Below are 27866 nucleotides of genomic sequence, written 5' to 3'. Positions count from 1 at the left end.
GCCGTCTCGGAGTACCCAGAGCTGTGTAAGTGGAAACCCCCCTAATACCACCCCATCTCCCCACACTGCATGCGCTATGGACTGCTCATCCCACCTGCGCTGTATCAGGCCGTATGCTGGGGGGGCACAAGGGGGGTTATTTCATTTTGAGTCTATCTGAAACCCCACTCCCAAATCATCAGGTTATGTCTTTAAAAAACTTAAAATTTGTGTGTTCATATGAATTACAATATTTCTCTAAATCTCTATTTTTGGTAATAATCAAAAAATCAAACTGCGTAACTTTTTCCAAATATCCAGTTCCTTTTTAGTAGTAAGAGAAAGAAAAAGATGAGTTATTTTGTGTTTTCATGAAAAAAATACAAAGCTCAACAGGTCCTAATTTTCATACCATATATATGGTACATAATCCATAATAACAATGTATTTATTTTTTTGTTTGCTTGTCTTAATTCCAGATACAATGTCTGCCGGAAATGCAAAAATCGGGAAGCTTGCGCCTGACTTCACAGCCAATGCCGTGATGCCCGACGGACAGTTCAAGGATCTGAAGCTCTCCGACTACAGAGGTCGGTATTTTTGTCATCCCCTAGAATTTTCCAGCAGACCAGATCCATTCGGACCGTTTTCCCTGCTGTAAAGATCTTAATCAGTCGTTGGTCTCGTCTTCGATTCAGGAGCCGTATGTCTATCCCATACATGTTTAAATCCCCTCACTGTATCACCCTCTACCACTTCTGCTGGGAAGCTTTTCCACTTATCTACTACCCTCTCTGTAAAGTAAAACGTGCTTACATTCCATCTAAGCCTCTGACCCTCTAGTTTTCGAATAATGGTTTCTAGTTCTAACATTTCTCCTCCTTTAAAATAAATTCCCTCCTGTACTTTCTTAAGTCCCTTTAAGTGTTTAAATGTTTCTATCGCTTATAGATTGTAAGCTTGCGAGCCAGGCTCTCTTTACCTAATGTATGGATCCATCTTGGTCTCTCGGCTCTAATTGTATTTTAGACCCTTTGAATGTATGGACTGTAAGAAGCTCGGTGTGTATAAAAGATAATAATTGTAGTCAATTATCGTTCAAAATTGGGCAGTTATGACAGTATTTAATAATAAATAATTTCATTTTCTGTATAGACCCATACAGTATTTTATTTCAATCTATAGGAAAGTACGTTGTGTTCTTCTTCTACCCCTTGGACTTCACATTTGTCTGCCCGACCGAGATCATCTCTTTTAGCGACCGGGTCGAGGAGTTTAGGAAGCTGAACTGCGAAGTGATCGGCGCCTCCGTGGATTCTCACTTCTGTCACTTAGCTTGGTACGTCTTATCGACGCTGGATTTTTATTTTTTGACATAGTAGTTCTTGATCTGAATCCTTTTTCAATCACGATTGGTACGGCCCACCCTGGACAGCACGGAGATAGAACTGTAACAGCAACTAAACTTTAGATCAGGATCCGCTATATGAGAATAGTGTTATTTTCCAAAAATGTGCATTTTATCCCTTATAGGATCAACACTCCACGTAAAGAAGGTGGTCTGGGCGCCATGAAAATCCCTCTGGTGGCCGATACCCTGCGCACCATCTCTCAGGATTATGGTGTCCTCAAGGAGGATGAAGGGATCTCCTACAGGTAACTGTGAGGTTGCAGCGATGACCTTTTCCATTTATTATGGTTTTACATATTTATTATGTTGGGTTTTTTTGTTAATTAATTACTATCCATCAGGATCCCTCAGCTCAGACAATGTAAGTGAGACTGATAAGTCTTTGGAGATCTGTATGGAACATCCAGTCTGGAGGACCTTGGGTTGAGGAGAACTCGGTTTGGTTGCACATGTGCTTCGTTATATTATCTTTCATGGAAACATATTATACTTTCGCTTTTAAGTAGGATTTTATTAACTACAGAGTTTTCTTTATTCTGTGTTAATTGTTATTCTACAATAAATATAATTAAAGATAGCCAACTCTTCCTTATCCTTCTTGTATTGTATCTTCAATGTATTCCATCACTTCATAGAATGAGAAGATCTACCTAATGACATTGTTGCCTTTGATACACGTATGATCAGCTCTGGGTAATACGGAGTAATAGGAGCAATAAGAGCCATAGCTGGTTCCAATTTAGTTTATAAAATTAGTATGCAGGGCTCAACTTTCCATGAATTCCGAAAATACTTTGTTTGAATCATTTTGTTTAATAATGCTTCTGTCTTTTTGCTTTGTTGCAGAGGTCTCTTTATCATTGATCAGAAAGGAATCCTGCGCCAGATCACCATTAATGATCTGCCTGTCGGCCGCTCGGTAGATGAGACTCTTCGGCTCGTGCAGGCGTTCCAGCACACAGACAAATACGGAGAAGGTAGGCACAGAGGAGCACTAAGGCAGGTGACGTGCACCCAGGGGCCCCAATAACATTACGTGACCCCGCTGTAGGGTAAAGAGTGCAAGCTGCAGTGAAGACAGGGCTCAGCACAAGGTTAAAGTGAAAAGGAAAGCTGTACTGATGATGATGATGATGATGGGAGAGATTGTGTATGTATGTGTATGGTGTCTAAATGATTGTGTGTTAGTGCATGAGAATGTATGGTGTTAGCATATGTGACTGTATGCCGTCTGGTGTTACTGTCTGGTGTTAGCATGCGTGTGTGTCATCATATAATGTTATTGGGTCTGTGTATGATAGTGTATGGTGTTAGCATGAGTGTGTGTGTAAGCATATGGTTTTAAGAATGTGTGTATGGTGTTAGAGTGTCAATGCTGAAACTAGGGGTGGTGTGAGGGAGAGGAGGGAGAAGTTTGAGTGGCTGGGCATCAAAGAACTACTTCACCCCACACGACTAATCCTGTGATCACCCCTGGGTGGGTACTCATGTTGGCTCAGATGGTAAGAATGCTCCCCATTCAGCTGGGGGATTTGCTGCTCTGAAATCTATAAAACTTGGTGTATCATCTGCAGCAGAGGGGCAGCAACGTGTCCAAACACATAATATGTGTATATATCAGATATATCAGAATCATTGGTAATTATCTGCTCTTTCTTCCAGTCTGCCCCGCCGGCTGGAAACCGGGAAATGACGCCATCAAACCCGACGTCCAGAAAAGCAGAGAGTACTTCTCCAAGCAAAAGTAAAGGTCGAAAATGCCTGCAGTCCTAGCGAGACGCGGCCCTTGTCTCGTGTTATGGGGGGGGGGGTTAGTAAACCGTTTTATCTCTGCAGATACGGGTTCTGTTAGGAGATGGTAACGCTGTGTGTGTAGCCGAGAGATGTGCATTGCATGAGAGTTTTATTTGTCTCTTCTCCCAGACTGTTGTTTGCTACTAAAACAGGTTGTCTAAGCAAAGACTCCTCTGTGTGTAGTAACGTTCCTCACAACCTTAGCTACGTTATCATGTTTTGTACTGATTATTATCAGGGATGTATTTATTTATATACTTTTATTTATATTTTTTGTCATGAATGTAAACTCCTTAGAACGCAGTACACAAAATAAATTCCTGGAAAAAAAAATGCTTTTTCTATTTGGTGCTCTTTAAGCTGGTTTTTAACTTGGCTTCTCATAACAATGAAAATCCGCGCTAAGTGTCTACCAATGAGACCTTGCCTTACTGGGAGGTTGTGATGTTGGTTAAATCCAGAGCTTCTTGGCACCGCTGACCTGCAGTGGTGAGTAGATCACGCGTGGTGGTTCCTGCAGATACACGGTGTACATATCGGAGTTTAACTATAGTGAGTCTGTATCACCAACCCATGGTCATTGGTACTCATTGGTGTCCTTTTTTATTTTATACAGTATATTATTATTATTTATTGTTTTATATAGCGCCATCAAATTCTGTAGCGCTGTACAATGGGTAGACAGGACATAAGTAGTATGTAACATAACAAATTGACTAACAGAGACAACAGGTGAGGAGGGCCCTGCTCAGAGGAGCTTACAATCTAGAGTATATATTTATATATAAATATTTCTCTTCCATCTTGGTGACTTTGTGAGCTATCTCTGTTTCTGAACAAGCCTCCACATGATCCCGTAAAGGCACGCTGCGCCGTCACTACTTACAGCTCATGGATCCACATCTTATACACGTTTAAAAAAATGTATAACACCTGAATATTATTGATCGGAGTTCTTTCCGCTCCTTGATTAGCAAAGTCACTAAAACAACGGTTATTTTATGCTGCAACTACACATATTCACCTGTGAAGAAGCCAGTGTTGGCGAAACGCGTTAGGAATTTTTGATGTATTTGATTCCTTTTTATTGAAAGAATTCTGTTAAATATTGATTATTTAATTGACTTTTTATACTCCTACTGTCTAGTTGTTCCTATCAGCGCTCACCCCGAATACATTTTACTATAAAGAATACGTGCGCCACATTAACTGTAGGACTGCATTACTGCGGGCCGCAAGAATAATTTTCCCTTTAAACACTAAACAACAGGTTTTTTATCACAAAAAGGAAAATAATTAATTTAGTAAAAACAAGCTAGGCGCGGATCTTTGTACATGTGAATGTTAATGAAGGGTCCTTGATCAATGATGGAAAATACATTTTTTTTTTAAAAAATGTGTAAAAGGCACATAGGTCACGCACGCGTAAAGATTATGCCCCAATGGGAAATGTTCTTATGAGGTCTGTGCATTATCAGAGCCGCGAAGATAAAACCAGTAAGCAGATGTTGGCCTTTAATGGAGAATGTGAGATGGAACGTCGATAACATCAGAATTCTTATAAGAGTCACATTTTATGGGTTATCAGAACAGTCCGGTGGACACCAGGCCTCCATTCAACCTAAACCCCCATCAGATAAAAATGGGAATTTAATTTCCTTTTTTCTCATTTAAAAGGCATCTGTTTTTTTTTATCTTTCTTACCTTAATTTCAGCACACGTGACATAAAGATTAAAGGGAAACTGCTAAATTTTGGCATGACATGGACGTTTGATATATTTTATGGCACTACAGTAATTGTAGCCCAGTATTTAGAGACTTGGGGGGATTGCAGTCATAATAACTATAACACAATTTTCTTTTTATTGTTGTCCCGGAATATTTTGCAGTTTCTGTGGTTCATGTGTCCCTGTCCTAGATCTATGCTGGTCCTCTTACCAGCCTTACTACCAGAGGAACCAAGATGGCAACGTTCAGCAAGGAGAGATCGAGGACATGATGGCCATCAAGACATATAGGCAACGCCGGCCCTGAAGACCACTCTCTAAAGGGAGACATCGGATTTAGGAGTGCACTCAATAATGGTGTTACATATATTATTCCTCCCCTGATCCAAACCTGAATCTGACTCCATCCCAGGTTAAACCAAGGATAGGCAAAGTGTTGATACAAGGATACCAGTATCCGTGACAAGGATTGTGAAGGCCCATAGAACATCATTAGATTGTCCTCGGTCCACAAACCTCATTAAATATCCACCTTGAGCAATGTTGGTGTCCAACCCCCGGGTTAAACCCGCCAAAACTTACTCGGTAAAGGCAAGCGCTGATGTTCCTATACAGATTTCTGTGGCTTTTTAGGCCTGTAGAACCCTGAGAGACCCTCATACCCAGCAGACATTCTGACCTCCTAGAAAAAGAGTCCCAAAGAGGGTCTGGTCCTCTTAAGTAGGGACACTTGGGAAGTATGGATTCCCATGATAACATAATGCAGGTTTTGCGAATACATGGCCTGTATACCGTGACAGCGGGTGATATGTCTCATTAACGCCAAGCGTCGGTCTATCTGGCGTATTCAGCATCCTCACTTTACAGCAATTAATCTTAAGTGTGAAACGTTACAGGACTCGGAGAAAGCCCTAATGAGAGGGTTGTCGGCGGATAACGATGTTATGTTGCTTGTTGCGCATGCAGTAACATGTTGCCTTCCCCGGGGTATTATAGCAGTCAGGAGGCAGATTTTATTTCTACCAAGACATCTATTGCCCATCAGTGTGCACCATTTCACATACCCCCTGCAGGGCATCTGCCCCGGCCCCCGGTGCAGACCGTCTGTCTGATGCTTTATGTGCACGCGATACTGATATCCCGATCTAAATCCATGGAAATACATTATATTCTCTAATACTTTATCCAAATAAAAGTAATGTTTTTTCAATAATATTTTTTGCATTGGGGTTTTTTTTTTTATTTCTGTATAGATTTGAGACATCAAATACCCTGCAAGCATTAATATTATCTCTGCCCACGGTCTATACTCTACACCATTATATAGCACTGACTGAGCTGTATTCAAATATACGTTCACCGTGTATAGAATAACTTATGTATCTCGCCCAGGTAGAACTAACAGTATTATCCACCCAGTTTCCTCCCATCTCAAGTCCCGGTCTGAAGGCTGCCTGAACCAATCAACATCCATCAGCAACTCAGCCATGGGGAGAGAAGCTTTCACAGGGAGTAATAATCCCTAGAGCAGAAAGTCAAAAGAGCTGGTCCTATAGGATACCCAAAAGGAGGGATTTTTGATATATATTATTATTATTTTATCTTTTCTTTATACAGCACCAACAACTCAAGCACAGCTTCTTGCTGTCCATACATTCAAAACTAGAACCGACAAACCCATACATTATAGCTACATATATGTATATAAACGTATATAGCTAGACACATATATATATATATATGTATCATCTTTTATTTATATAGCGCTAACAGTTTACTGTATGTATGTATATATATATATATATATATACATACAGTATCTTTAGGGGAAGCGGCAGTGCAACACAACTTCTATGGTCTCCCTTTTGCACCGCTATTCATTGGTTGTAGCAGCAGAAAAGCATTCTTAATAAAGTGAATGGGAGAGCTTTATTTGGCCGGACACATCAGCACCGCAAATTATTATTATTATTATTTATTGTTTTATATAGCGCCATCAAATTCTGTAGCGCTGTACAATGGGTGCAAATAGCTGGTGGGTGGTAAAAGGGGCAAATGCGTACGGCCCTCTGCAGAATCCCCCCCCCCATGTATTTGCAAGAGAACTCCACAGAAATGTAAGATGACTTGTTTGGCTGTCGTATGTATGGCTGGATTGTCCCTTTAAATGGCCACACGGTGGGGAGGTAGATAAATGGAGCAGCCTCCCAGCAGAAGTGGTAGAGGCTTAATACAGCAAGAGGATTTAAACATGCACGGGATAGGCGTATGGCTCCTGAATCTAAGACGAGACCAAAGTCTGAGTCTTTATATTAGAAATAACATGCAGAGTAGACGGGCCAAATTCTGTGTTTAGTCCACGTTCACCTGGTCCAGATTACGATGAATCATCAACCCTGGATTTAGTTAACAGATCCCTAATTAACGCCGTTCCCCTGATCTGATACAAAAACACAACAGGGTGGAACATTTTGTCCGCTGGTCACGCAGGGATCCTTTTTGCAGAAGTGCCCTCTGATCTCTCCCTATTGTTCGCAACTTAACCCTTTGACTGCCAGTGATTAACAAGCACTTTTTTTTTTGCTGCTCTCAGCATGACAGCCGCAAAAACAAATAATACAAAGAGTTAAAATCCAGTCCCTGTTTCCTGAATAAGCTGACGGGCAGGATGAGATCTGGTTACAACGTTACACATTATGTGCCTGCGAGGCGCGGGACCTGCCCTCTCCACTCCCTCCGCAAAGCCCCACAAAACGACCGTGCCCAGCGGCAGGCGCCCTCAGAGCGAGAGGCGGAATCAGAAGCCTGCGCAGCCTGACTGATTGCCATAAATAGGGTGAGTTAGAGGGTGTTGTGATCCTCCTCCTCCTGTCGCTGGGTGTTCTGGGAGTTGCTGATTTCAGTTATGAGGGTCCTTGGTCTCCTGAGGTCCTGTGCGAGGCTGGGGAGAAGAACAGCCTCCTTTACTGTAAGGAAAGCAAGCAAGCAAGCAAGCAAGCAACAGGCAGGCAGGCGCAGGGATAGGCAGGGTTTGTGAAGGTCCATAGAACATCATTAAATTGTCCATCGCAGACCCCAGTAAAGGTCCACCATGCGCAATGCTGGTGCGGACCCCTGAGACAGACAGAGAGAGATATGAGGGGGAGACAGTTCCCTGCGTCACGTAGCTGCCTGCAGGAGATCTGGGCAGGCAGTAGTACCCCCCCCCCCCCCCCCCCCCCCCCCATAACCCGGCAGTTACTTTGTTACTGGGATGTCGGGGCTCCTTGGTTATGGTGGAGAGAAAGTTACGAGCTGAGGGTCGCGTTATAATGTTAATTTGGTGGAGTTCCCATGTGTTTCTTGTTACTGTCAGATTACTGCGTAATCTCTGATACATAATAACAGATAATCTGTGTAATGGTTCATCGGCGGGCCCCTCGTGCACCTACTAGACCTTTTTAAATAGGGTATTGTATTTGTTCTGCGCCTTTCAGGAAGGATGGCGTTTCGGTCCCCGTGTCTTCAGAGCTGCAAAGCTGCAGGTTGAATTAGACCGCGGCTGCTGCAGAAACTCTTTAGTGGCTCATGTCATGCAATTATGTGGCCAGCGATGAGCAGGGCAGACCCTCCGGCTTTCTTTATTGCTCAATATGACAAAACTCTAACATCACTGGTACTTACAGGGTTAACGCCTTGGGGAAACCATCACACCGTATAAAATAATTTATAGTATTAATAATAATTATTGCGTCGACCGTCCTTTGCTGTATCCGTTACATAAGTTAGCTCCGGTGTGTAAAGGGTTACGTTGGAATATAGCCTCTGCCAAAGGGTGTAAAACATCAGAGGCTGTTTACTCCATGCTAATGACTGGTCCTTTCTTACTACTGGCTTCGGTTAAACCGCGCATGTTCCTTTTATTCAAAATGTATAACGGGTAGAATCCAATAGCGACTCGGCTACGCCGAAGCCTGATCATTATGTTACGGATTAATGTTATATATATTTATTTTTTAAATATCCTTTTGGATGTATCCTGTCCTAATTTGGGGATTTATTCACTAAATAGCAAGCAGTAGGTCAGCCAAGATGGAATCTCGCAGACGTGGGGCAGTTTATATATACACTACTCGTTATGTCTCGTTGCCCCACTGTACAACACTGCAGAATATGATGGTGCTATATATTTTTTTTACACCAACCACCCTTATATGAAAATTAAGGGTAGCTTGTGTAATAATTAAAAATAAAGTTTATTATTATTACTATATACTGTATATAGCGCCATCATATTCTGCGGCGCTGTACAATAGGTCAACGAGATGTAACGCGTAGCGCATCATATAACAGATTCCTGCCCCTTGGAGTTAATTTAAAGGGCCAGTGCGTTAATATATACTTAAACTCTTCATCTCGTTGATTGAGTTCAGTTCGCCGTTTAGTGAATAACCCCCACTTGAGCGTTTTGAAAATACCAAATATACCATAATATCTATAATTTATTTACAGAAACCTCCTCGTGGGGGGGGGGGCAAAATTATAAAAATGCTAGGTATTGGGAAACAAATTCCGATGGGATTGGGTAACGTTAATCATTACACGTTTTACTCTCTTTTACATGTTTTTAGTTATTAAGTGATGATTGTGCGGAATCCTAAAGTGTTTTTGGAAATCATTGACTGCGAACAACGATGACAAATCCCTCCTATCAAAAAAAGTTCATTATGGGCACAAAAACATATTTTGTTATTAAATGTTATTCATATCTAAACTATAGCTGCGGGAAACGGGGCCGATCGGTTTCCTAAACGACAGAATATGTGTAAATGAGGGTCTCTATGTATTATAATTAGGGTGGGACGCATTTATATTGGAGTCACAAAGTTAGATTAAAGAGGAAGCCCCCCCCCCACGCTCTATACAGCAGGGGCGTCCAACCTGCGGCCCTCCCATAATGTTCTTTCAGGGGCTGGCAGAGGAGTATGGGATATGTAGTCCTGCAGCAGCTGGAGGGCCACAGGTTGGACACCCTTGCTATAGGGTAACGTGTCTCGGCATTAACAAAAACCTGGCTTTTTTTATCTCATTTTGCTCCAACAAACTCCCTTTATCTGCAGACCTGGAGGCGGCCATTGCTGTCAGTCATGTGATATTTTGGGTGACTTTCCCGGCTCAAACACCGCACTGAGCTGATGCTTTACGGCAATGCTAACATAGTCCATTCCTCCATGGACTTTGCTTAGTCAGGGTGTCCAGCTGGTGATTAAGACTGAGGCACTCTACGGTTTATTAGAAGGCAGTATGATAAGGAGTCGGCGTGTGTTTGGGCAGAGCTAGAAGGAGTTAAAATGCCTAATATGCATGAATGGAGATTTTATCGCAAAATAACCCGAATCGTTTCCACCCGGCCGTACTGCGCGGGCGGCTGATCCTGCGTGACGCGGCAAATTCATGAAAAAGGACTAAAATTTCCCGGAATCCGCCCGCACCTGATAATTACTTCATGGGATAACAGCCTAACGGGATCAAGACAGAAACGTTTAATCCAAACAAACGCAAGAATTTCGGGAGCGCTGCCAAGACGGGCATAAAACTTCACTGTTCCCAAACCGAGCAAAACGATTTTTTCCTTCTTCTTTCAAACTTGAAATGTTTTGCCTCGGGGGGTTTGGAGCTGGAAGTAAAAATATAACAGATATGGATTTTATTACAGAAGATTTTAAATATACACCTAAAAGAGGCAGCAAAATGCATATTTAATGCTTAACGGGGGGGGGAATAAGTTTACCTTTACAAAAATGTTTGCAAACTTGTAATATTTAGTGTTTTGTAAAAAAAAATATATATATATAAAAAAATACCGCCGGTATGAGATAACGGGCAGCAGGTAACGATCGGAGGTGGGTAAAGTTTCTAAAATGTCTCTTTAAAACCATAATGTAAAGCAGTCTATGGAAGTGCTTGAGCGCATGTCCGGGATCTCCGAGGGTTTGACCCCGAGTCTCTGGGAGAAGCGCGACTTCTCTGGGTAGACAACTGAATCCCCCGGGTTGCGGGGGCAGGCTCCTGACACGCCCCACTCCCCACCCATTTCCCGCCTTTAAAAAGGGTGTGCCCCCCATGACGTTGGCGGCTAGTCCTGGCGGCATCACGCATGGTATCTTTAAGGCGGTGCAGCGCCCCTGTCGCGGTTTTGGGTGCTCGAAGAAGCCAATCGTGGCAGGAAAGCGCTCCCATGGAAACCAATGTAAGTGTTTTTTTGCTCGGGGGGGGGGGGGTCCTGTTGGTGGGACTCTCACCCAACCTAAAGCTAGCTGGCGGTAAGTATAAGTATACCTTGGCAAGCAGGAGAATGGGATGGGGGGGCGGTTATTCCTTCCCATTATCTTCCACTCCCATTCAGGATTATAAAATATATCTTGTAGTGACTTGTCTTCTTTGTCAAGGAAGCCGGCGGAAACCTGATCTCCACGTCAACAAATTCAACATGGGGTTTGGTGACGCAGAAGGTCAAATGAGGACCAATTTATTTGGCCAAAAACAAGTTCTGCGCACTGACTAGCTGGGGGGGGTTAAAGGAGCAAATACATTATGGGGGTTCTGCAGAATCCCCCCCATGACTCGCCCCACTCCCTACCCATTTCCCCTTTTTGATGGGGGTGTTTCCCGCAATGTCAGGGACCGCCCATCAGCGTCAGTGGGCGGTCCAGGCCCCGTCCTGCAAGGGTAGCCTTCAGGTAGAGGGAGCCAAGAAGTTCCCAGGTATGCGGATTGGTGGCTTCAAGCAGCCAAAAGTGGCACAAAAACCAACTGCTGAAGGTAAATACGAAGAAATAACTTTTAGATATTTGTCGATGGGCCTGTATTTATGTAGTTTTTTAACTAAAGTACACCGTTGCAGCATATGATGGCGCTATATAAAGCAATAAATATTATTATTATTATTTATTCAGTTCCTGATTGGTTCAAGCAGCGTCTGTAAGCGACGAGACTTCAGGGCAGGAAATTGATTGGATAATCCCGGTTTGGTGTATCGGGTGTGAAAGCGTTAAAGGGTTACGGCCGCACAGTATTCAACCTAATAATATCTTTACGTTCCGCCGCGTCTGATTATACAGCATCGCGTGCGCGCCGCCGGGAAGTGAAACCGCACCGGACCGCGGCTGTCTAAAGCCTCAGGGTATGAGGGTAGAGGTTTCAGAAAAGAACATGCGCAGCCAAAGCATTTATGTTTGTCGTACAGTTCTTTTGCATGGTGTATACGTGTGTGTGTGTGTGTGTGTGTGTGTGTCTATATAGTGTATATACTAGCTTGAATGCTTGTGGTTCTTTTATCTGTCAGGAGTATTAGACTTGTGCATTCAGATTTTAATAAATTTTGTTAATTTCTGCGACTGACCGTAAAATCAAAGTTAAAACGAAGGCAAAAGCTCTGAAATTTCTCATTCTTTCCCAACCTTCTCCATCGACGGCTTCTGTGTCTTCAGAGCCCTTCGGCCACGGACCAGAGCGTCCGCGCACGAGGGCAGCCTTTTCCTCCATTCCTCCCAAGTGATTGAAGGAATGGGGAAAGCGGCATTATTTACCTCTAGGTGGGGGAAAAAAAGGCACTTCCCTTCAGCAGAAGCTGCAGCTCCAGAGTTGAAGCCTGGTTTTATGTAATGGTTAGCACTTGTGATTACTCTGGCATCCTCCCAGTAGCTGACTGTACTCCGGAGCTGCTGCCAGGGAAATAAATACCGTGCCCCAAGTCACTTTGTGGCTAACACACGCAGCTGGGCTCATAGGTCAGTTCTTTACCATAATCTAAGCCCTAGCTGTTGCATAAAGGCGTTTTACTGAGGGTGGTAGATAAGTGGGACAGGCTCCCAGCAGAAGTGGTAGAGGGTAATACAGTGAGAGTATTAAACATGTATGGGATAGACATACGGCTCCTGAATCTAAGACGAGACCAACGACTGATTTACAGCAGGAGAAACAGGCGCCTAGAAGGGGGCCAAATGGGGCCGATCTGCTGTCTGACTCCGTTTCTGTATGTAAAGCCAAGGTGGGAATAATGTGAAATCGTTTACATACTTAATTGGTCGATACAAACCCGTTAACGGAATAAAAATATGAAATTCTGGATGCTGTATTGAGAAGGCTGCTGTCGCCGGACTCGGGATCAGATCCCTGGCTGATCTGAATGAAAGTTTATATAAACTGTTTATAACGAATCCGAATCCGTGTCGATGGAGTGACGTCGTTCCTTAACGGCTGTTAGGATTAAAATGATCATAATAATAACCAATCACACTTTTTCCTCCCCACAGTGCAGAGCAGACATGGCCACCGCCGTTCAATGTGTGACCTTAAACACCGGGCAGAAAATGCCCCTCGTTGGTCTGGGTACCTGGAAGAGTGCCCCGGGTCAGGTAAGCGCGGGGTCTCGGGGGCTATCCTAGGTGACGAAAAGTCCGTACATTTACATTTGGAAATATATGAATATGCCATGCCATACCTCCCAAGTGTCCCGCATTTGACAAGACAGTCCCTCTGAGTTCAAAATGCTTGGTTGGTAGAAGTGTAATTACCTTTTTTTGGTTTCATATGAAAGCAGTTACAAAAAGTATCAGTAAACCCCACTAACTGCACCCCATTAACAGAACGTGCCCCTCCCTTTGGCCATTTGAAATGTTGGTTTCAGGCTGGATGGCTGAGGGTGACCAGAGCTGTAGTCTTTTTCCGTATGGTAATGATTCTTGATTGTATATTAACGCCAGGGCAGGAAATATGTTTCCACTTTAGGTTCTATTGTTGCGAACGTGAATATATCCAATTATTTTGCCGAATAGACCCCCGCTCTGTGAAGCTGCCGCTCAGAAGAGGCTCTTCAAAAGCAGAATGATTTGCATTTAAACCACACAGAAAATACGTGAATATTAGAGCGGCCCCTTTATAATAACCGTCCTCTCTCATCACGCCGCCGCGTCCCAACGAGCACCAAGGATTATAGATAATGTAATTATATATAATATAATCTACCACTTCTGCTTGGAGACTGCTCCACTTATCTACCACCCTCTCAGTAAAGTAAAATGTCCTTGCGTTCCATCTAAGCCCCTGGCCATGTACTTTTAGTTTATGATCTCTATCTTTGTTAAATCCCTTTTATGAAGTTAAATGTTTCATGGTATAGTAAGCAGTGGAATATTCCAGAAGAAACCACTTTTACTTCTATAGATCTTTAATTCAGAAACCCGCAGGTAACGCTAGTCAGGTGAATAGATTAACGCCATCTGAAAAAGAGGCCTTTGAGCTCTATGAACGCAGTAAGCGTCCGTTCCCTCGTGTCCATGCGCAGAATCCTGAATAGATCCTGCATCTGCAGCTGGCGGATCCTATTATCAGACCCTTGAAACCGGCATCGGGTCTTCAAAGCGAAAATGAAGTTAGAATAAAAGTGCCGTGAATGAGGAATAGAAAATCACAATTAATCATAAATGGGGGGGGGGGGGTTGTGGCAGACTTTTCCCAGAATACATAAAAGCCAGAAATTTGTATTCCCCCCCCCCTGCGCTGTTGTAATGTAAATATACAGCAGGTCGGAGGAGCATCCCCTAAGGGGTCATCCGGTACCCTAAGTGTAGAAGGAGAATGGATTACCCGGCAACACAGCCTTAAGAATCTTACTCCCTGTTCCAGTATTCTCTGTTCTGTTAAAATCGGGGGCTTATTCCGTAATGTATACCAATAATTCCATGCTTTTAGAAAACAGAGACATAGCATTACGATAATATTACAACATCGGGGGTAAACCCTGTCTGTAAGTAACATTCTTCAGGATGCCTCCGAGGATCAAACTTACTTGAATTTGTTAGGATCGGCCCGTATTCAGTGTAAAGCTTCGTCTCCTATCTATCTAGCCTCTTTATGAAGGTTTTTTTACCTATTAATGTTTATTAACAGATGTCGGCATTACTGGTTTTATGCCCCACTTTCCGATATAACTGTAAAGAGGTTTTTTTTAAAGACTTTTTTTATTGCTCTATTGATTAATGTTAAGTTCTTATCAAACTGAGACTTATTCTATACCATAAGGCAGTATGATGGGTTTACCTATTGTGTAATACACCCTAAATCCCTCTAGATTGAGCCAGGCCCTCCTCGCCTGTTGTCTCTGTAAATCAATTTGTTACATACTACTTGTGTCCTGTCTACCCATTGTACAGCGCTACGGAATTTGGCGCTATATAATAATAATAATAATAATAATATAATATGCATAATACACAGCACTTGCCTATAGCCAATATACAGCTGTCTAAATACAGAAGGTGATAACAGCGCCCTCTAGTGGTCACTATTCATAGCGCTTGCAAACTTCCACTCAGTCTCAGTGGGGAAATCCTGATGAAGATATGGTGGTGCACAGCAATAAAAAACAAACTAAAGGGTCATATATGGGAAACCTCAATACCATGCACACCGAAGATTAAATATATAGAAAAAATGCAGTATTTATTTAGTTTGCCAACGTTTCAGCCACACAGGGCCTTCGTCAGGGTAGTAGTAAACCACACATCTTAACTTTTTGCCGTTAAATAATTTCGTATCTATTGACTGAGTGATTATTCGCAGCCTTAAGTGTTGTCCACCATCCCGCCAACTCCGTATTCTGCAAGGGACTGACCCCAGCTATCTGGGCAAAAGGCATTCATTTCTTGTCTCTCAGCGTTCTGAACCTGTATACCGCCCTCTCCTGGCAGGTGAGGGACGCCGTGAAATCCGCCCTCAGCGTCGGGTATCGGCACATTGACTGCGCATCTGTTTACGGCAATGAAACCGAAGTGGGCCAAGCCATCAAAGAAAGCACCGGACCAGAAAAGGTAAAATTCATTGTTACATGAAACATGACATTACTGTCAGAATAATTTGGGGTTATCGGTTTTTTTTTACACTAAAATAGAAACAAAGGTATTTTGCACTAATTTTTAAAACCCACCGACGAGGCCAAGATTAAACTTGACTGCAGATAAAAGTATGGTTCATTTTTATCTTGTTTTGTTTTATTGTGCTAAAAAGCTAGAAATATAAAATCTGTGTATTATGTAATTGTTTTCAAGGGCTTGAGAAGAGAAGAAATATTTGTTACCTCCAAACTATGGAATAATAAACACCATCCTGACGATGTGGAGGGAGCTTTAAGGAAGACTCTTCTGGATCTCCAGCTGGATTACCTGGACCTGTATCTCATGCACTGGCCGTACGCCTTCAAGTACGTTTTCTTTCATCAAAATCAACCCTGTTATTTTATTTATTAAAACATTCCATTGTGTTTGTTAAAATATAGTTTATTTTCTTCAAGTTGGGGGGGGGGGGGCTGACACTGAAGCCGGTGTAGGACAATTAAGAGAGAACCTTTTTGGGGGGTTCTAGCGCCCCTTTTTATAATAAATATCATGCTTGTTTTAGGAGAGGAGATAGCACCTTCCCACAAAATCCTGACGGATCCGTGCAGTACGACCTAACGGATTACAAGGACACCTGGAAGGCGATGGAGAAACTGGTGGAGAAAGGCTTGACGAAGGCCATCGGTCTGTCCAACTTTAACAAGCGGCAGATGGACGATATCCTTAGCGTTGCTGCTGTAAAGCCGGCTGTGCTTCAGGTTGGAAAATCCTCAAAATGTATAGATATTTATATTTTTTACGTCCATCGTATTTTATACAGAGAAGGGAACTTGGGGATAAATAACTTTGGCATTCCTGGTCTGTAGCTTTTTTTTTTTTTTTTCCCGAACCCTAATTCAGATTCTCTGTGAATAACCCTCGTCAGTACGCTGTGTATATATATATTATCCTCTCCTCGCGCAGGCAGAGTGTCACCCGTATCTCGCACAGAATGAACTGATAGCCCATTGCCACGCAAACGGCCTGGTATTTACCGGGTACAGCCCCCTGGGATCACCCGACAGAAGCTGGAGAAAACCCGAAGACCCCGTTCTGCTGGAAGAACCCGGCGTTCTCTCAATGGCAAAGAAATACGGCAAATCGGAGGCGCAGATCCTGCTTCGGTAGGTTGGCCAAGCAATAAATGGCTGTGTAAGGTCAGGTGGAACTCCAGTTATTTCATTATATGGTGCCATGGAGATCATTCATACAACTAGGATAGGACTTAGAAGCTCGGGTTCTTGACCAGATGTGGCTGGAGCTTAATACATGGGATAGACATACGGCTCCTGAATCTAAGACGAGTCTGAGTCTTTACAGCAGGAGAAATGGACGACTAGACGGGCCGACTATGTCTGATCTGCCGCCACAAATCATCACGTTTGTTTCGTGTGAGATTCCTATAAACCGCATTGTAGGAGTTTGTGAAATGTAACACGGATCACACATGGCTGTAAACGTCTATCGTTGGGTCCGACAGCATATTAGGTGAACGCGTCTGTGTTCTTATTCAAACATCGTTTCATGTACTAGGTGGCAGGTCCAGCGGAACGTCGTCACCATTCCAAAAAGTGTCACCCCTTCCCGGATTCTACAGAACCTTCAGGTAAGCGCTTAAGATTCGGGGAGCGAGCGGACGTCCCGGCAGGGACCTGCTGGTGAATTGCTTCCTTATTAACTGCCAAATAATAAGCTATATTGTATCTGTATTTCGCAATAACCCGCAAATAAGCAAGTTCCGAAAAATCCAAGATCTAAACCTCGTTTGTATCCGCTGCGTAGGTGTTTGATTTCTCTCTGAGCGAAGAAGAGATGAAGGAAATAGGAGCTCTGAACAAGAACTGGAGATATATCATTCCGCTGATCACCGTAAGCAAATGGTCGCGACGTGATAAACTGCATAAAACATTCTAAGACATAAGACATGTATAAGACATACAGGGATAGAATAAGTAGAATGCAAACGGATGGGAACGTTTCCTAAGCCCTATGTTTTACAGTAGTTTGTAGTAGACGGTAGCGCCAAAAACAAGTAGGATTTCTATACAATGTATAAGTTCAAAGTTACAATTTATTACTGAAACAGAAACAATTGTTATAAAATACAGTTACGGTTAAAGCTTGATATTGAATTCAGGGTTTTTGGCGCCGATTGCAGATAACCCAACGCATTTCACTTATAAGATATATTATATATATATAATATAATGTGTAAAATATATATGTTAGGTTAAATTGTTGCTACTTTTGCCCCAAGATCTTCTCTTCCCTTAACGTGGCTCCTCGCTTTAAAACCAAATATGTTAAAGATCTTTGTTTCTCTCGTAGGTGAGCGGAAAGTCTGTTGCCAGAGACGCCGGGCACCCCTTTTATCCATTCAACGATCCGTACTAAATAGACGCGATTATTATTCTGTGCAGTACATTTCTTTTTATAATGCAGAGGGGTTTTTTTTGTTATCTTAGTACTGTCAAGCCAATAAACTCTTTGCTGGGGTGATTGTGCTTTTTTTTTTTTTTTTTGTGGGTTTTTTTTTTATTATAAAGAAATAAAAACGCAACTGTAAATTATTTAGGATACAACCAATCCAGCAACGCTGACATTACAATATGAAACACTTTGATGCCATACGGTTCCAACTATATCGAATATAAGTGGGTTTCAGACATTTATAGCCCCTTTCCCAACATCTAAAAAGTATCCTTTAGGAGAAAATGAAAATATTGCTGCTTTTGTCTTTGAAAATAGCTTTGTGATTTCAAGGATATATATATACATTATAATTATAATATACAGTGTGTATCTATATTATATATATATATTATATTATATACATGATTACAGGTATATTATACACCAGCCGTGTGAATATTGCAAATGTGTCAATGGGAATTGAGCGTTTGGCTATAGCTTCGTTATTTTGCAAAATTCTGCCTTTTTCCACCGTTTTATTTATATATACATTTATAGAATTCGGGCAGATTCTATAATGTTATTACAATAAGGGTATAAACCCGTAGAACCTGGTAATTTAGGTTTAAAAGGAAAAAAAGGAAAGAAAAAAACACAACCTTGGGAGAAAACAAGAATGTTGTAGAAAAAAACTTTTTGAATCTATAAATCCCGTCTAAAGTGCATCTTATTCTGGTGACTAAATGTGGAACTCGATGTAACCTGCGGAACCAAAATATGTTCATCAGATCAACCTCTTCCTGGCCCCCGAGTATAAAGGGGATATATGTATACAGTAATAACACCCCCCAGTGCTGTATACAGTAATATAACCCCCAGCGCTGTATACAGTAATATAACCCCCCAGCGCTGTATACAGTAATATAACCCCCAGCGCTGTATACAGTAATAACCCCCAGCGCTGTATACAGTAATAACCCCCAGCGCTGTATACAGTAATAACCCCCCAGTATATACAGTAATGTCGGTGACAAAAACCTGCTTTTAGCTATTTTTTTTGAGCTGATGCTTTATGTCAATGCTAATGAAAGTCTATAGAGGAACCAACCTCATTAGTGTCCAGTGTGGTGATTAAGACTGAGTCATTCTATTGTTCCCCACAGGCAGTATGATAAGGAGTCGGGGGGGGGGGTTGTCTAGTAGATTGTATGAGTTGTATGCAGCTGCCTGAAAACATTAAAACTAGAATATTCCGGAAAAGGTATTTTGTTACTGATAATAGCTATATTTTGGGAGAGGGGTCCCCATTAAATTCTTTAGGGGTGCCACGACCTGTTTGTGTGATCCGGGGCAACAATCTTAGAAATCGATTGCTTCAAATCTAAATAAAATAGACGTGTGCGCGATAACGGCGAGTCCTGTAACATATTATGCCTATAAACTGCTCTAAAACCCCCAACGCTCAGGGTCCAGTCCTGAGGCACTAATACACAGAGTGAAATCCCCAGCTTCCTTCAATTCCTTTACTGCCTTTGCTACTTCCACCGTTCATCTACTGCAGGTATCTACTACTACTACTACTTGTCCCACACATTGTAATACATGATGTCACCACAAGGGGGCCACTTATCATCCGACACGTCAATAAACGGCCAGTTAGTTTCCCGGACGCAGACAGGGGCTAAAAACCGTCCGTCACGCAAATACACCGTGTACTGATCCTAGCGGCGATGCCTCTGCTGATGGCGGAGCAGCAAATCCACGAGAAAATAACACGGGGATTATTATTGATTTTCTTATACTTATATCGTCATATTCTGTAGCGCTGTACAACGGGAAGGGTGATCTAAAAACATGTGTGTGCATGGAGAAATAAGTAAAATTATATATTATCCTATCCTATATCATCCTATTAGATGTAATGTTTTACTATGCTTAAGGGAGGGTGAATAAGCGGGACAGCCTCCCAGCAGAAGTGGGAGAGGGTAATACAGTGAGGAGATTTAAACATACACGGGATAGGGGTATGGCTTAATCTGACAGCGCCAACAATTCCCGCAGCGCTCTTTACAGTCCCTACAGTCAAAGGCTCTGACAGAACTAGAACTGACGGATTTAGAGGAGCCGATGCATTAGCTTAGGATTTTATTATTAAATGAAGCCATTTTTTTAGTGCTGATTTAATACATTATTATTAATAATTATTGTATGTTTTATTAATTAGGCTCTTTTGATGAAGCAATAATGCGAAGCTGCTACATCCCAATACAGGCCTCGGGGGGGGGGAGTAGCTATCAAAATGACAGCGATTGATGCCCCACTGTGACGGCCGGACCCGCGTGGGATTTTGTATACGGTTCAGCGTGTCGGTGATGCGCTCCCTGTCTGCAGATTCCACACTGACCGCACAGCCGTCTGGCGCTGCGGGGGTTAAAGCCCTAGCCACGTGGTGCAGCGCCCAGACAATAGCAGCGAGCGCGGGAAGCCAGGCGGGGTGAGAGGTCACGGGAAGCAAGTGGGCGTGGCCCTGGAAGGGGGCGTATCTCCCGTAGACGGGTATAAGAGTTGTTCCCGGCGCGGGGGGAGATACGAGCTGCCATTTTATTTTTTTCCTTTTAGCCATCGAACCCTGTTACCGAGCTAGTAGTCATGGCAGAGGATACCGCGGCCGTCCCGCCTGAAACTAACAAGTAAGGGAATTGGTGGGGTAGTAAGGTATCGATACTACTTGAGTCCACTTGCCGCCGGGAGACGGCAAGCAGCCGCTTGGGCTGCATCTCTGTGGCGCCTGTACGGTGTGGATGTCGGCTGCGCCCGGAGCTTCCTTCCTCCTGTTAGTGATGTGGTACAAGTTGGCCCATTTCGGGCACTATGGCTAGGGCCACAGCAACAGGGCCGTGCATCGCCTGTGAGGCGGCTGTGGCTTGAGCCGAGTTCCTGATTGGCTGCTTCCCTGCGAGCCTCTGTCCCGATTGGCTGTTTCCTCATTAAGTTGCGGCGCTTTGTGTTTCTGCAGGTGACAGGGATTTTGGCGCCAAAGATCCTCTCGTTTAACCAACGAGTGGCTTTTATCTGCCCTCAAACCACGTGGTCACTTAACTCCTGCGCTTCACCTAAACTTAACTAGCATTTTAGGAAAGAATATTTGCGCCTTTTTCTGAAAACCCTTCTAGTGTTTGCAGTTTACTTTCAGACCATCTGTATGAGTTATAGCTCTGCTATCGTAGCCCAAATGTCCTGACTTCTAATGCTGCCTGTGGCCAATAATAGAATTGCTCGGTCTCGGCAACCAAGATGGACACTGATAAATGTAATGCTGATATACAGCTCTGTTTTGCTGGAGAACAAGTTTCTCATTGGACTTTAAAAGTCTTTGCATCCGGACCTGCGTAGAGTTATTTCTGTAGCCTGTGTGATGACCGGCGTCCGTGTATCCCAATTCTCATCAAGAGGTTTAAAGCCAATAAAACTGATCTTTTGACCCAAATCTCTCTGCCCCTTGTTTCTCCTGTCAGAATGTCTGCAGATTAGGAGTCTGTCGGTCCTCCTTACGGGCACAATGTGTCTATATAGAAGCTCTGCTCTATTAAACGGCTGTTAAGCAGGTGCTGTTCTTTATTTGCAGGGTAGAAGATACTCCGGCGCCTTCCACATCGGCCGACAAAGTTGAGGGGTGAGTTCTGTGCGCAGTGAATATTTAAAATTTTATCAAATACACAGGCGGTTTTAAAGAAAATGATTCCGAGAGCTAAAATCTTCAGCGGGGGCTCATTTCAGACAAATACTATAATTTGTGATTTATTTAACCTGTAGAGATGATGCGGATTGTGAAGCAAAGAAACTTATGGGCGCAGGTCACAGGCATCTGGTGATGAAGGATATACGTTCTGCGGTGGCTGCGTTTCAGGAAGCCAGTGGCCTTTTGTGAGTATTCTATGGATTTGATGTATTGTTGTCGTAATATTTTTCTTTTGTCTTTTTTTTTTTTTTTTTGACAAGTGGGCTTTTTATCGGCTTCTCTAGAGCAAAAAAATATGGCGATACAGCTGATGAATGTGCCGATGCCTTCTTTTCTTATGGAATAAGTCTCCTTGAATTGGCGCGGTAAGCATTACTTTGTTTTATATATTTGTAACGAACATGAGCCGATAAAATACACGCTACTGTTACCATAGGGCATGGTGGTTCCGTCACGAATTGTGTGGCATGTTAGGATAATCATGGGACCCACTGTCACTGGCTGCAAGAACTGTCTTCATTGAGTTATTGACTGCAGCTACTTTGTGATGATAAACTTCACGTAATGCAAACTTCGTTACAATAACAAATGTTTTTATTCAGCATGGAGAATGGAGTGTTGGGTAACGCCTTGGAAGGAATGCCAGAAGAGGAGGATGGAGATGGTGAGAAGGAGGATCCTAATATCCCTAGTGCCGCTAACCTGGATGGTATGTGTTTTAAAACCGCATGAAGGGGTTAGATATGCGTAAACAAGATTCTCGGGGATATTGTGCATTGGAGTGACGGGCTCACGGTAGCTTAACTGAAGCTTTACTGAAATCAAATGCAAGATAATGATCTATAACACTTTAATCAGTTACTACCTCCAAAGCTTTAATCCGTGACATGTTTGCAGTTAGAACAATTGATGATGCTAATGGAAAGCCCGTCTTTAAATGCCACTTTCAGCAGCTGCTTTGTTCTGCCTGCCCTTCTAAGGTTGTTGGGTGGATTACATAATAATTATATGCAGATTAATATGCTATCTGTGCCACATGTTATCACATCAGCATTTCAGGTATAATTGCTGGTGTCATTTGCCTTGCTTTAGAATAGCCAAAAGTTCTAAAGGCAGTTTTACAGACTTGGTCTCACTCCGAAGCCATTCTGATAAATCTGTTTTGTTAGTGTTACACTTGGCGCGTCTTGATCGTAATTTAGTGTCCATGAGAAACGCAAACTAGGATGTCTTAAGTGCCGACGCCTTTCCTTGGTCTGCTTAACAAGTCGCCGATTTGTATTGGGATGTACGCATTCACCCGAAAGGAACTGCGTGATTTTTGTGTATTGCGAGAAGTTGCGTTAAATAACCTGCTCCCAAGTGGAGGCGGCTATTGGAAGGCCACTCAATGTGTATAGATGAATATTTTAAAATGTACCGGTCACTAAAATGGAAGAATTTTTCTTAATTCCTTAAACATCTAGAGAAAGAAAGGGATGAGTTGAGAGAGCAGGTATATGATGCTATGGCAGAAGATGAAAAGCCTTCAAGTGAAACAAAAGGCGAAGGGGAGAGTGACCTGAAAACTGAAGGAAATGGGAAATGTGACACCAAAACTGAAGAAAAGGCTGCCAAAGGTGATGTTGAAATGGAAGTGTCTGAGAAGGAAGCTGAAGAACCCAGTGCGGAAAAGGAAAAAGCAGAAAAGCCTGCGGATGCTGAGAGTGAAAAGGCTGAGGCGCCCAAGGTGGCCGAGGCTAAAGATGAGTGCGTGGATGAGAAAGTGGATAAGCCCAAGGAAGGTAAAGTGTCAGATGGGAAAAGTGAAGTGGCGGAGGCTGACTCGACAGAAATAAAAGAGAAATCTGAAGACAAAAGCACGGATGAAGCGTCAGCCAAGCCTGCAGAAACTTCTCCTTCAAAAGAAAAATCAGATGGTCAAGAGAAGGAGAAACCTTGTGAAGAGCAAACTGAGGACCAAGAACAGATGGAAGGTGAAGAAGGTAACTATGCAGTTTGAATACTAAATGCAGCTTCATCTTAAAACACCAATGTGACTCTTCTATTACACTGTTCCAGATGAACACTGAGTCTTAAAAGCAACAAAGCCTTAAGCTGTATCTAAATTGGACGACTTCTCGTGCACCTGGGTCAGAGGCGCTTTCAGGCACTTATTCTGCGGCACTTCAACAAAAGCCTGGTGTTGGTGGCACAATCTTTACATCTTACATGTGGTTTTTAGAACTTTCCACTTGGTGACTAAAATTTGTTGGAAACAAACTCGCCTGAATTGTCTAGCATGTTTTTTTTGTGTGACAATGTGTATAGTGACCTTTTCCTCCTCCCCCAGATGATGGTGATGACTCTGGTGATGATGGTGAAGACAACGAGGAAGCAGAAGAAAAGGTAATTGTGGGGGAGACATTGGACTAGTAATAGAACTGCTAGATGTTGGATCCGACTTGCACTGGTTAAAGGTCTTTATGTAAATGTTGGCAATGGTCTCAAACTAAATGTCAGACCTCCAGTGCTTTGTGCTGAATGTGTAAACTCCAGGCCTAGATGGCTACTAATTAAGACAGGTCTGGCTCTGTCATCAAACTTTTAGGGTTCTGTCTTAAAGTTTGGCTCTTAAGTTCCACATGTTAAAAATTCTCTAATGTTTCATAGGAGACTGAAGATGATGAGGATGTCGGGAATCTGCAGCTGGCCTGGGAGATGCTGGATTTGTCAAAGGTCATCTTTAAAAGGTAACTCCTAGTGTCTTCAGCTTTAACAGAGGAATCCCCTGCCACCATGGAATGTCTATTAGAATAACAAGTTCATGGCTGGTGGTCTAACCACATGTTCTCTTGTAGCAAAAGCCAAAGAAATGATTTCTCACCACATGCTGTATCTGGCAGTTAAATGCATCTTATAAATGTTCTATTAGTGTCACAGGTGACTTCCGAAGACATAGTTAATAGAACTACTTCTGACATGTTCTGTAACAGATTTGTGCAGGGAGAATCTTTCGGCAATACCAGCCCCATTCCTGCAGTAATTGCTATTTTAGGGCTGGGATTCTAATTTGAATATTACAGAATTTACATAACTCTTCTCTTCTATCAGGAAAGATACCAAGGAAGCTCAGTTGAAGGCAGCTCAAGCACATCTAAAACTTGGAGAAGTTAGTGTCGAGTCAGGTAAGTTGTTCTACATAGTCATGTGTTGACCATCCACTCGCTTGCTTGAGTGCTCTGCATAATTATACTCTTACAGAGAACTACTCCCAGGCGGTGGAAGACTTCTTGGCATGCTTAAACATACAGAAAGAACATCTAGAGGCACACGATCGACTTCTTGCAGAGACTCTCTACCAGCTGGGCTTGGCCTATCAGTACAATGGCAGACATGAGGATGCCATCTCTCACTTCACTCAATCCACGGAGGTGATAGAGAAGAGAATGGGTGAGTGACTCGCCTGTGTAACGACCTGCTTAATCTCAATTTGGTTCAGTAGGCCTTAGCTTTTGCTAAGCAGTACCTGCTGTTGGCAATCTTTCAACTTTCTAAAATAAGAAGCCATGCAATCTTTTTGGCTGATTCCATTAACCTAATTTATAACTCGGAACTCTACTTACAGATCACGTTTAAAACACTAATGTCACATGTATCTTTCCCTGCCAGCTTTTCTTTCAGAGCAAAAAGAAAAGGCTGAGGAGGTCCAGAAGGAGATGGATGAGTTGAAAGGCTTACTTCCTGATATCCGAGAGAAGATTGAGGATTCAAAAGAAGCTCAGAAATCTCCCCTAACAGAAATTGCACTTAAGGAGACTCTGGTTAGTGTATGTGTAAAAATAAATGTGTAATCTATCCTAGCTTTAATTATGTGAATGCTACTAGATACTAAACTGTCCATTTGGGTTTTTTCTCTTCCTAGGCTGCAGGGTCTTCAGGCTTTTCCAAGGAAAATGGAAGCACTTCTGATGTAAGTTCAGTGGGTTATTGGAGAAGGATATTTAACACCCCCCCCCATTAGAATATAAGTAAACATCTGTAGTTGCATATCATCTGCCCTCCTGTATCAGACAATTCTAATGTATAACGTGCTGCTGGGTGGATTTTTGCAGTAGTCTACTGCGTGCTAAACGGCCTAGGCGGACTCCCTGATGGCAGCCCGATATGCATATCTATTACTGTTGTGCCCCAAATATCTGAGACTGGTCCTGCATAGTATGGTTCTTGGTCAGGTTTCTGGATTGTTTCACACAAGTGACATTTTTATTTTACTGCAATGTTTCCAGGCCCCTGTTGAAAAGAGCAGTGGTGACTGCACCGTACCGGTTACAAACTGCGTCTCTGACATCTCTCATCTTGTGAGGAAAAAGGTAATTCATCACGTTAATACCAGAAGCTCTCTGTTTGGGATAACTTACTCTTGCGTCTAGTCTCTGAAAGAATTGCGTGCTCTGGTGCTAATAACACCTTGTGGCTTTTTTCCCTTCAAGAGAAAACCTGAAGAGAGTCCCCTGAAGGACAGCGAAGCCAAGAAATCTAAGCAGGAGGCTGTTGAAAATGGAGATGCAGTAGTACCTACAAACGAAGAGGCAGATAAAGCTGAGGTACAAATGAAGAGGGTAGATGGTGGTCCTTCAGGCATTTAAATGGCCCGCGTGCCGACTTACTCTGCACAGAATCTTCGATCGTCTTTCTCAGATTTAACAATGGTGTCTTGTGCTAACCTGTTCTGTCTTCCAGGCGGAGAAACCAACACCAATGGAGACGGCGGCAGTGGAGACCACAGCATAATCAAATCTAGTTACTTATTCTTGTATATAAATGTATTTTCTGCTTTTTGTTGGAAGTGTCTTTTTGTAAAAGAAATAAAGTTGAAACGTAAAAAGTGGCATTTGTGTCGTGATACAACTCCAAAATCAGTTGGCGTTTGTTACTTAATGGGATTAACGGCTGTAAATGCACTCTAATCAGAAATGCCAGCACTTCCGTAACTGTCTTCTCTGGTTCTCTGCCTTTTGGACACTCAAGCCTACAGTCCATGCAACATGCGTTTTGTGGAAAATAACTTTTTTTTTTTTTGTAACAAACCATTGAAATCTGGATGGGCTTTTCCATTTGTAGACTTGTCATTTGCACTCAATTCACTCTACCTTCTCCACCATCCACTTGTGTCCTCGTGTTCTGCTCAGCTGCCTCTAGAGTCCTTATCCGCTTCTTGGTGTTTCTGAGAAGGGGTGGAGCCTCTGCACACGCCTTCTCTCTGGATTGGAGGAACAGGTGATTCTGTCCATGGGGGTGCACTGACTCCACCCTTCAGCTCGAAGTACCCCCCAAGTGGTCAGACAGATCTGTGGCTCAGTCTGCTTCTTGGTGCATGTCTGGATGGGGGTGGAGCCATGGACAGCCTCTCCCCTGTTCCTCCAATCAGTGCACATGGAGGCTCCACCTTCTTAGAGAAGCTCTCTTGGCAGTCTTAACTGCTGATAGAAAGACATGGATGAAGACCAAGGAGTGGAGCTCTGAGACTGGCCCATGAGGGGGGCTTCCCTTGTGGGGCTTTCTATTACATTTGTACAAATTAATTAAATTGGGACATTTTTGTTAACTTGTAGATTTGTACAGATTTTTTAATTTATAGACATTTATATGACGCGCTCTGATGCATGCGGGAGTCTGCGTGTTCTGGCCGTCACACAGGGCATGCTGGTGTCTGCCGGTGGTTTGTATTGATAGGTGGGGCGGTTTTACTCTGTAGTTGAGTTTCTTGGAGGTATTAAAAACGAGGCTCAGGCAGCTTCAGCTTGCGGTTTAAATTCTGGTTTGCTGGTTCCTGAAGGGGATCTGTAGGGCCGGACTGGGTGAGGTACTGAAAAAAAGGCATTTAGTCTCACATTATTATTATTATTAT

General features: G+C 42.9%; 3 protein-coding genes across 3 annotated transcripts; all 3 read left to right on the top strand.

Moving 5' to 3' along the window:
• The first annotated feature begins 463 nt into the window (after positions 1–463).
• LOC149282127 (peroxiredoxin-1-like) lies at positions 464–3138 on the top strand. Its single transcript, XM_089498548.1, has 5 exons — positions 464–569; positions 1165–1318; positions 1513–1635; positions 2237–2367; positions 3053–3138. The coding sequence occupies exons 1-5, from the start codon at positions 464–466 to the stop codon at positions 3136–3138; spliced, it is 600 nt and encodes a 199-aa protein (XP_089354674.1).
• Positions 3139–13218: 10080 nt separating this feature from the next.
• Positions 13219–18219, top strand: LOC149282126 (aldo-keto reductase family 1 member A1). Its single transcript, XM_089498561.1, has 8 exons — positions 13219–13308; positions 15643–15762; positions 16000–16151; positions 16349–16544; positions 16750–16949; positions 17359–17431; positions 17608–17694; positions 18154–18219. The coding sequence occupies exons 1-8, from the start codon at positions 13219–13221 to the stop codon at positions 18217–18219; spliced, it is 984 nt and encodes a 327-aa protein (XP_089354687.1).
• Positions 18220–20886: 2667 nt separating this feature from the next.
• LOC149282125 (histone-binding protein N1/N2-like) lies at positions 20887–26749 on the top strand. Its single transcript, XM_089498574.1, has 15 exons — positions 20887–20927; positions 21863–21910; positions 22051–22161; positions 22261–22341; positions 22579–22685; positions 23443–23961; positions 24309–24364; positions 24629–24708; positions 25070–25143; positions 25220–25408; positions 25628–25779; positions 25881–25937; positions 26245–26328; positions 26449–26562; positions 26705–26749. Exons 1-15 carry the CDS (start codon positions 20887–20889, stop codon positions 26747–26749), a joined length of 1758 nt encoding a protein of 585 aa, XP_089354700.1.
• The last annotated feature ends 1117 nt before the right edge of the window (positions 26750–27866 follow it).

Source organism: Sceloporus occidentalis, unplaced genomic scaffold (assembly GCF_023333645.1).
Source record: "Sceloporus occidentalis isolate IW3139 unplaced genomic scaffold, rSceOcc1.0.p SCAF_122, whole genome shotgun sequence".
Lineage (NCBI taxonomy): Eukaryota > Metazoa > Chordata > Lepidosauria > Squamata > Phrynosomatidae > Sceloporus > Sceloporus occidentalis.
This window is presented reverse-complemented; position numbering and strand designations above follow the sequence as displayed.

What these genes read in the sequence shown, in the direction of transcription:
- LOC149282127 (XM_089498548.1), top strand. Translation starts at nt 464, where the DNA reads ATGTCTGCCGGAAATGCAAAAATCGGGAAGCTTGCGCCTGACTTCACA. An exon ending in GAAGCTCTCCGACTACAGAG is followed by an intron (nt 570 to 1,164) that starts GTCGGTATTTTT and finishes TTCAATCTATAG; the next exon opens with GAAAGTACGTTGTGTTCTTC. An exon ending in GATGAAGGGATCTCCTACAG is followed by an intron (nt 1,636 to 2,236) that starts GTAACTGTGAGG and finishes GCTTTGTTGCAG; the next exon opens with AGGTCTCTTTATCATTGATC.
- LOC149282126 (XM_089498561.1), top strand. Translation starts at nt 13,219, where the DNA reads ATGGCCACCGCCGTTCAATGTGTGACCTTAAACACCGGGCAGAAAATG. An exon ending in GAGGCGCAGATCCTGCTTCG is followed by an intron (nt 16,950 to 17,358) that starts GTAGGTTGGCCA and finishes TTCATGTACTAG; the next exon opens with GTGGCAGGTCCAGCGGAACG. An exon ending in ATATCATTCCGCTGATCACC is followed by an intron (nt 17,695 to 18,153) that starts GTAAGCAAATGG and finishes TTTCTCTCGTAG; the next exon opens with GTGAGCGGAAAGTCTGTTGC.
- LOC149282125 (XM_089498574.1), top strand. Translation starts at nt 20,887, where the DNA reads ATGGCAGAGGATACCGCGGCCGTCCCGCCTGAAACTAACAA. An exon ending in GTCCCGCCTGAAACTAACAA is followed by an intron (nt 20,928 to 21,862) that starts GTAAGGGAATTG and finishes CTTTATTTGCAG; the next exon opens with GGTAGAAGATACTCCGGCGC. An exon ending in AGTCTCCTTGAATTGGCGCG is followed by an intron (nt 22,342 to 22,578) that starts GTAAGCATTACT and finishes GTTTTTATTCAG; the next exon opens with CATGGAGAATGGAGTGTTGG.